Here is a 9,570-nt window from a genome sequence, read left to right as displayed (position 1 = left end):
CTGGCCTCAAACTCAGAAATCCACCTGCCTCTACCTCCCTAGTGCTAGGATTAAAGGCGTGCGCCACCACTGCTCTGCGGTGGACATCATCTTTACATCTGGAATCCACAGCTGGGCAAGAACATTGTCCTCCTCTCCTCAGCACTCCATCCCAGTTCCACATCTGTAAGCGAATACACAGAAGTAGGAAGCAAGTTGTTAAATGTCTCACAAGGCTTCTCTGTGTAGCCCTGGCTATCCTGGAACTCACTCTGTAGACCAGGCTGGCCTCGAACTCACAGACATCTTTATCTTTTTGCCTCTGCCTCCTGAGTGCTGGGACTATAAAGGCTATGTGCAGACACTGTCCAACTCCACATGGTGGAAGGGAAGAACCAACCAACATAACCCTACAAGTTGTATCCTGACCTCCACAAGGTCACCACACTGGACTGTACACACACACACACACACACACACACACTACATAAATGGAAAAAACAAATTTAGGAATTGTCTTGACAATATCTCTGCTCAAGGATGAACTTTTTATGCTCAAAGGCTTCCATTGGTTCTCAAATGTCTGTGTCCATCAGAGTGAGCTAAATTTGCCATTCAGAGAGAGATAGCTGGCCCTGGTTCCCAGCCCCGAGGTTTGGCTCAGTGGGGTTGTTATGGGTGTTGAGAGCATCCGTCTCTACCAAGTTGCCATGTAAATCCTCTGCTCCCAGGGCTAGCTTTACACGCCAGCATCACCACCTTAGAGAATTCACGCCAGGCCTTGCCTACTGAAGCCTAGGTTGCCCAGTGATCTTTGGATGTGTATCAGACGCTGTTTGTAGAAATCACTTGTAACCTAGACTGGTTCTTGCTGGATTATCTGGAGATGGTAGCAATCCAGGGTGGCTCTGACCTGAATTCAAGGCTTGAGGTTTTCTGGCTCATCCAATGACTGTGAATAGTTTCCCCATAGCTCCACCCTCAGCACACCCAGGAGCCCCGAAAGCAGCTGGGTGACTCTATCCAGACTGCCAAACTGCTATAGAACAAAAGTAGACATAATGCCCCAGTTCACGCCTTGATTTTCTTTTTTCTTTTCTTTTCTTTCCTTTTTTTTTTTTTAAGATTTATTTATTTTATGTATGTGAGTACACTGTGAGGGTATCAGATCTCATGATAGATGGTTGTGAGCCATCATGTGGTTGCTGGGATTTGAACTCAGGACCTTTGGAAGAACAATCAGTGCTCTTACCCACTGAGCCATCTCACCAGCCCATCACACCTTGATTTTCAATTGCTGTTATTTATGGTGTCTTTAAGCAAAGGGTTTGTTGTTGTTGTTGTTTTCTTCAAGACAGAGTTTCTCTATGTAGCCTTGGCTGTCCTAGAACTACTCACCCTGTAGACCAGCCTGGCCTCAAAATGAGAGACCAGCCTACCTCTGTCTCCCAAGTGCTGGGATCAAAGGTGTGCGCCACCATGGCCGGGCTCAAGCAGAGGTTTTTGTTTTGCTTTGGTTTTCTGAGGGTCAAGCAATCCTGATGCCTTCACTGCTTCCCCAAAGGCCCCTGCTCTCACTCCCATTACAGCTGGTGCCAGATTCCAAAGTCAGTCTTGAAGGTCACACACGTTGTAGCACCTGTTCATGCTCCTTTGAGTAAGTTCCCCTTTTCCTGGCTTGAGAAACTATTTTCACAGAGGTATTTAATGAAAACGCATGTAGCTTGGGCTTGCTGTTGCTTTGTTTTTCCCTCAGTACCACACTGTTCTGAGTATCATTACTATAATACATCCGAACATTTGGTTAAGGGGTCCAGTGACATCAGCTCATGATCCCTAACTCATGATCACCAATAGGTGTAATGGTTTCTGTAATTCATGAAAATAACACTCACTACAGTTTTCTATGTTACAATTCTTACTTTCATATTATTTCCTGTCATGTAAGTCAGAGTCCCTAGGACCAGGGAGCTGAGTGATGGGTGTGGCCTTGTTCCTGGGTTGATGGGAGAAGCTTCTGGTGTGTTGGCACTAAGGACAGGCATTACTGTGGTTTCCAGTGGACAAATGGCCAGGGCTCTCTAACAAGCACCCTCTGCTCACCTGACAGTCCTTTCAGGACCTATATTAAACTGTCCCCCAGCCCGACAGTTAACGAGGAGACTAGAGGAAGCGTAAGCTTTATTTTGTATTAAGCTCAAATTACTTACAAGCATACAGATGGATTTGAGACGGCAGAAGGATAGATAGATCTGCACATCCAGGAAGCTTTGGAGCCTGAGACTCATGGCCATACAGATGGCAACAAAATTAGAGACCTATATAGAATGCCATATAGGGAAAGTATAGGTATAAGAGAAATGAGCCCAGGATCAATGCTTGTGATGTTTAAAAAGCCAGCAGAGGCCGGGCGTGGTGGTGCATGCCTTTAATCCCAGCACTCGGGAGGCTGAGGCAGGCGGATTTCTGAGTTCGAGGCCAGCCTGGTCTACAAAGTGAGCTCCAGGATAACCAGGGCTGCACAGAGAAACCCTGTTTAAAAAGCCAGCAGAGGCTGAGGAGGCAGCAAAGACCCCACAGAATAACAGACGGGGAAGGACAGGTATTTTAGAAGGGAACATTGCAAACTGTTCCTGCAATATGACTTCATGTCTTGGGGGCACCTGCTATGTGACAGACTGACATATCTGATACTGGGGACATCTAGAACCAGGCTGTGCTCTACATCAAGGGGCTTAGAGTCTAGCTAAGGATAGGTTTGTACACGAGGGGGCAGTTGGCTCTCAGAGGAAGCTGGGAGCCCTGCTGGCCATCTTTGATCTGCATGTAGAATGAAGAACATGTGTACATGGACAAGATGGAGGTGAATGAGGGAGGCAAAGCTCAAGAGAGACGAGTGTAGTCAGGCGGTTCCTAGCCTCAGGCAGGCTAGAGTCAAGAGCGGGCACCGCCGCTGGGGAGACACTAGTGAAGCCAGAGCGGCCAGGCTGCACGCACAGCCTGACGGCGCCCTAGATATCAGGATTGTGGTAGGGGTTGGCAACTGAGATCAAAAAGACAAGGTGTCTTGTAAAACCCAGTTTAGCTAGAAAGGCCAGAGAGAGCAGAAGTTAGGCTTTGACTAAACCCAAAGAAGAGGCGAATGACTAAGACTCGGAGCAGACCTGCAGCAGAAGAGGCAACGATAAAACCCATGGTTATCAGGCATGCCTGCTTGGAAGTGAAGTTTTTAGGTTTTAACCCTTTCCAAATGTGTGTGTTACAGAATGGCAATCTGAGCAACCTGAGACTCAAAACGGGGACTGCCATCATAGAAGGCTCCCAGCATGCAAGTCCAGGCTTCACCAAGACCCTGAAGCCTGGTAAGGATGACTTGAAGTTTGACCTGGAACTGGATCCCATGCTGTCTTTTGAACAGAACAGTGGGATGGATCTCAATCTGGACCTAGACTTGGACTTGGACCAGTCAGAGCTGGACCCTGGATCTGAGCTGGACTCTGAGATCCAAGCCAAACCTGAGCTGGAACTAGAGTCAGACCTTGAGACAGATGCCCAGACAGAGCCCGAGACAGAGGAAGAGCCAGAGCTGGAGCCAGAGCTGGAGCCAGAGCTGGAGCCAGAGCCTGAGCCAGAGAGAGCCAAGAAGACCAGGACAAGGTCTCAGAGCCCCTGGCGGAACTACTTCTCTGCTTATCGCTTTGGTTCTTCAAGCTCCCAGTCTAGAGCTCCATCTCAGACACGCCCAGAAAAGAGACAGCCACATAATTACCCAATTTCTCCCTAAAATAATAAGGATCCTTGGTAGGTGACTCCAAAATGCAGGTAGAGTATCTTGGCAAATCCTCCTTGCCCGACTCAGCATGACATCTAGACTGGGTACAAGCCACCAGTCCTGGCTCTGTGACCCCTCCACCTGCTGACTTCCTTCTTATTGGATTCTGGGATCACATGCCCATCCATCATACGCCCAGGCTGTGTGACTCAAGGCCAGCAGTTGTCTCTTGGTTCTGTCTTCAGGCTTTGCAGATTGCATCGTCAACAGATTTCCAGTGAAGGCCTCCCTGCACGTACTCTCTGGGAACTGTGCCAGCTTGTCTTTGAGTTCCTCCTCTCAGCTCTGCTTTCCTTTCTCCAAAGAAATGAGGCTTGAATAAAATATGGGACTCTACTTAACACAGATCTCACCTGCTTTCCTCTGTATCCCTCACCCTGTGAAATGTCAGATGGGAGGGACTCCACAAGGGAGCCAGCAAAAGGAAACCCAGGTGAGTTGTAGCTGACATGGAAGAGTTCTCACCATCCGGATCCAGCCAGGTTGCAGGCCTGGGGACCTGGCACCTGCTGAGCAGAGGGCTTTTACTGCCACTTTTCCCTTCTGCTGGTGTTACGGTTATTTGGTGGCACTCACAAGAAGGAATGGCGACATTACTAGACTCTCTCTAGTCTGTCTACAGCTGCTCTTTCTTACAGGCATCCCAAGCCAACCTAAAGCTAGGATTTCTGGTGGGCCAGACTTAAAGTGTGTGATGGGTGGAGAGATGGACGGCTCAGCAGTTTAGAGCACTGACTGCTCTTGCAGAGGACCCGGGGTTCAGTTCCCAGCACCCACACTGGGTAGCTCGCAGTGCATCTGACTCCAATCCCAGAGAATCTGATGCACTCTCCAGTGGCATTCCATACAACTGCTATTCATTCAGACAAGCAGTCATGCATACACATTGAGAAGAAATAGATAAAAGTTTAAAACTGATAGATACAAGCCTGCCTGAGGACTAGGAAAGGCCATCCTAGTTTTATTCAAATCCATCTAAAGTTTTCTTGTTTCTCTATTAAAAATAACTTAAGCCGAGAAGAGAATTACAGACCTATGATATAAAGATATACCAAACCTTTCATTTAACTTCCAGTTGATAAAAATGACTCCTCATGGCTGGGTTCTCAGTTTCTCTTATTATCAGATGAAAGATGCCTTGGGCTATGGAGGTGGCTCAGAGAAGAGAGCTGCTACCCAAGCACCAAGGCCTGAGTTCAGATCCTCCAGCACCCGTGTAAAGGCTGGGCATGCCACCTTATCCATGAAACCCCAGCCCTGGGAGACAGGAAGATTGGTGGCACTCCTTTTTTTTTTTTTTTTTTTTCGAGACAGGGTTTCTCTGTATAGCCCTGGCTGTCCTAGAACTCACTTTGTAGACCAGGCTGGCCTCGAACTCAGAAATCTGCCTGCCTCTGCCTCCTGAGTGCTGGGGTTAAAGGCATGTGCCACCATGCCCAGCATTGGTGGCACTCCTTAGATTGGCCACCAGCCTAGCCAAAACATGTCAAGTTTCAGATTGAGGGAGATAAGACATCCAGGACCTTCCTCTGACCTCCATGCGTGTTGTCACATGCACTTGTAGACACACAGTCACACATATGATCACAGACACAACATATGTGTTCTGTTGTTACACAAGTGCTTGGTGGGCATCTGTTCATGTACTGCACTTCCAGCTGTGGAGACTCAGAAGGCCATTCTGTGACTAGAAGGTCATGTCCAATGTCTCCCTGAACATACAAAAAGAGGCACACCCTGGTGATCCTAACTCTCGGGAGGTAATCAGGAGGAGGGTCTGTGGGAAACAGCCCAGACCACTTGGCTGGTTGTAGGCCACCCTGGATACACAATGTTGACTGTCAACGTGACAGAATCTAGGAATGTGCCTCTGGGGCCTCTCCAGAGAGAACTGACTGAGGGGAGCCTGTGTGTGTGTGTGTGTGTGTGTGTGTGTGTGTGTGTGTGTGTGTGCATGTGCTCTATCAGTTCCATTCTAGAGAACCCTACCCAATACAGAGAGCCTGCCTAAAAAAGATAATTACTCTGAGGAGGTAGGATATATATTGGCTTTACATTGCTGTAATGACATATCTGAAGCAGGTTTTCTAGAGACATTTATTTTGCTAGTGATACGGGCCGGGGCGGGGAGGGGGGGAGGTCAGAGTCCTAAGATTGGGTACCTTCACTGCCCTGCTGTCTGAGGAGGGTCTATCTGTATGCGATGCCACTTTAGAGGGATTTTGTGTGGAAGGAAGGATCACATCTCCAGAAAGAAGCCAGAGGACAGTGATGGGAGAATTGGCTCTTAGAACAACTCACTCTTGAAGAAGTCCAGGTACCTTGAAAACTATCCTAATTCCTAAAGTGAAGGTTTTCAACCTGTGGGTTGCAACCCCTTTTCGGGGAGAGGGGGAGCTTTGACTGGTCTTTTCACAGGGTCTCATATTAGATGCCCTTCATACTGGATATTTACCTTACAATTCGTAACAGTAGCAAAATAACAGCTATGAAGTTATGAAGCAACAAAATAATGTTATGGTTGGGGTCAGCACAACATGAGGCACTGTATTTAAGGGTTGCAGGGTTAGGAAGGTTAGCAACCAACCGTTTTAAAGGGTCCACTCTAAAAAAAAAAAAAAAAAAAAAAAGCCGGGCAGTGGTAGCGCACGCCTTTAATCCCAGCACTTGGGAGGCAGAGACAGGAGGATTTCTGAGTTCGAGGTCAGCCTGGTCTACAAAGTGAGTTCCAGGACAGCCAGGGCTACACAGAGAAACCCTGTCTCGAAAAACAAAAAAACAAATAAACAAAAAAATCTTTACCTTAGGGACTGTCTTAGTTTGGGATTTATTGCTATGAACAGACACCATAACCAAGGCAACTCTTTTTTTTTTAATGATTTATTATTATTATTATTATATCTAAGTACACTGTAGCTGTCTTCAGACACACCAGAAGAGGGCGTCAGATCTCATTACAGATGGTTATGAGCCACCATGTGGTTGCTGGGATTTGAACTCAGGACCTTCAGAAGAGCAGTCGGTGCTCTTACCCACTGAGCCATCTCTCCAGTCCACCAAGGCAACTCTTATAATGGACAACATTTAATTGGGGCTGGCTTACAGGATCAGAGGTTCAGTCCATTATCATCAAGGTGGGAAGCATGGCAGCATCCAGGTAGATAAGGTGGTGGAGAAAGAGCTGAGAGTTCTACATCTCAACCCACAAGCAGCAGGAGGTGGGCACACTGGGCACACCATGAGCATAGGAGACCTGAAAGCCAACCCTAGAGTGATGCACTTCCTCCAACAAGGCCTCACATCCTAATAGTGCCACTTCCCATAGGGCAAATATATTCAAACCACCACAGGGAACTAGCTTCCAACACAGGAGCCCATGTTTCCCTCCCCCCCCCTCAGAGAACATCCAAACCACAGCAGAACCCAAGTCACCAGATTTATTCTTTTATCATGTTCTCTCAACATCCTGAACTCCTACTGTATGCTAGGCACTACCCCTAGAATTAGGGATACAGGATAAGAGAACCAGCGTCAGTTACAAGTGGCAGTGAGGGAAGTGCTTCCTGGGAGCGGTGTCATCCCAACCCCAAGGAGGCGTACATAGTAGGCTGCTTTTCTGGGGCTTCCTGGCTGGCCAGCCCAGCCCTCCTCAGTGAGTTCCAGGCCAGTGAGAGTGAAGGTGCATGGTACTTACAGTAGGACAGCCACTGTTGTCTTCCTGCCTCTACACATACCCGAGCATACAAATGCACCTACACACACGTGTACCTACACACACATGTACAGATACCTATGCACACAGTTATCTTTCTGCATAGTAACAAACGAGCTAAGGAAATGGCTCAGTCACAAGCACAAGGTCCTGAGTTTGATTTCCAGAATCCATGTTGAAAAAAAAAAAAATGGTGACTCACATTTGATCCCAATGCCGGGGAAAAGGAAACGGGAGGATTCCTGGGTCTGACTAGCCACTCTTTTTTTTTTTTTTTAAGATTTATTTATTTATTAAATGTAAGTACACTGTAGCTGTCTTCAGACACTCCAGAAGAGGGAGTCAGATCTTGTTATGGATGGTTATGAGCCACCATGTGGTTGCTGGGATTTGAACTCCAGACCTTCGGAAGAGCAGTGAGGTGCTCTTACCCACTGAGCCATCTCACCAGCCCCTGACTAGCCACTCTTAACTGGCCTGAGACTTTCAGGCTAATGAGAGAACTTGTCTGTCTCAAACACAGCCAAGAGGGAACAAGTCATATGTACACGCACATACACACACACACACACACACACACACACACACACACACACACACACTTAAAAACAAGCCAGTACTCACCCTATATACATTTCTCTCATAGAGGTTAAGAAAAACCACCTGGGATACCTTCTGGTCCTGCTACACCTACCCTAAACCTGCTCTGCAGCTACCAGGTCTGTAGGCTTTTCCCAAAATCCTCTCCTCCGCTAGTGAATTTAAGATGCCAGGGAGTCAGCAGAGACTGTGGCACCCTCTTAACTCTCCCCAGCTTCTTAGGACTCCCCTCCCCAGTCTGTATCTCCCCTCCTGGCCCAGCTGTGACATCAGATGTCTTCATCCCAGGTACATGTTGGCGCTGGGCATGTGCAGAGCTATACACTTTTCTGGGGTTTCCCAGAGTGAATATTTTCTCTGGAGGAGGCCATGATCTGGGGGAGGGACAGCATAGCACACGGACTAGGCCGCTGGATGCCCTGACAAGTGCATTTGACAAGTGTCAAGGAGAAGGGGAATGAGGAACCAGGAAGGTAGGACAGGACTCTGGGGCCCCTTGCTGGAGATGCCTCTTCTATAAAAGACTCACAGGAAATGTGGATTGGGGACCAAAGATATCAGTGAAGTCCTTAAAGGCCATATACAATGAGGTGCATCCACTGGTTTCCACTCTTTCTTAGAAGCTGAGTCTCTGTGACAGCCTTGCACATGTTATAAAGGATGCACACAAGACAGTGTTGGAAAGGACACTCCCCCCGCCCCCACTCTACTGGTGCACTAGTTTCCCCCACGGCCCTCTCCTAAGACTTACATGCAGGCGAAAACAATGACCTTTTACCACATGCCAAGCTCTAGAGTAAACACTTTTCTAAAACTGAGCAAAGGTGACAAAACTGCAGTGACTTAGGGTGAGTATCCCCCACCCTTCCTTCTAAGGAGTAAACACTGCCACGTTCTCCCCTGGCCTCCTCGGTCCTCTATTTACTGTACGCCTCAGCCGGGGTTCAAGGTGAGACCACACTTCTGGGCAGGTAAGAAGGAAGGCTGTGTCGCCAAGAGGAGGAAGGGGAAGGGTTGGGACTAAAGACAGGTCCCATTTGCATAGGATGGCATGGACTCTGTATAGACCCTGTGTATGCTCATTGCCCACTGCCTGTCCATGAGACAGGGCCATGAGGGCAACTGTTCCTTTATCCAGAGGAAGAGTCTCAGACAGGACTGTGCACAAATATCACTAAGAATTTCTACCTAGTTTGTACTCCAACTGTTAGAGCCTCACTCTGTGAGACTTCTCCCTTTGGGGAGAGACACCTTTGTTACCTCTGGCCACAGGTACTTTCCAACCCTGTTTGCTTGAGACAGATTTTCTCACTGGGCTGGAATTCATTAAGTGGGTGCGGTTGGCTGGCCTGTGGGCCCCAGGAATTCACCTGTCTCTTCCTTCCTAGAGCTGGCATCACAAGTGTGGATCACTCCTAGCCCTCCCCCTCCTCCCCCCTCCTCCTCC

General features: G+C 48.1%; 1 protein-coding gene across 1 annotated transcript in view; it reads left to right on the top strand.

Annotated features, from left to right (window-relative positions):
- The window catches only part of Slc26a8 (solute carrier family 26 member 8), a 54,794-nt gene extending 50,639 nt beyond the window's left edge, over positions 1–4,155 (top strand). Inside the window, exon 20 of the mRNA XM_021221759.1 lies at positions 3,245–4,155. Coding sequence (XP_021077418.1) covers positions 3,245–3,763 — 519 coding nt within the window. The 3' untranslated portion in view covers positions 3,764–4,155. The remainder of the gene's footprint in view (positions 1–3,244) is intronic.
- Positions 4,156–9,570: the final 5,415 nt, after the last annotated feature.

The sequence above is a fragment of the Mus pahari genome, chromosome 21 (genome assembly GCF_900095145.1).
Source record: "Mus pahari chromosome 21, PAHARI_EIJ_v1.1, whole genome shotgun sequence".
NCBI classification, from domain to species: domain Eukaryota; kingdom Metazoa; phylum Chordata; class Mammalia; order Rodentia; family Muridae; genus Mus; species Mus pahari.
The sequence above is the reverse complement of the archived record's forward strand: the minus strand, read 5'-3'. Positions and strand labels throughout refer to the sequence as shown.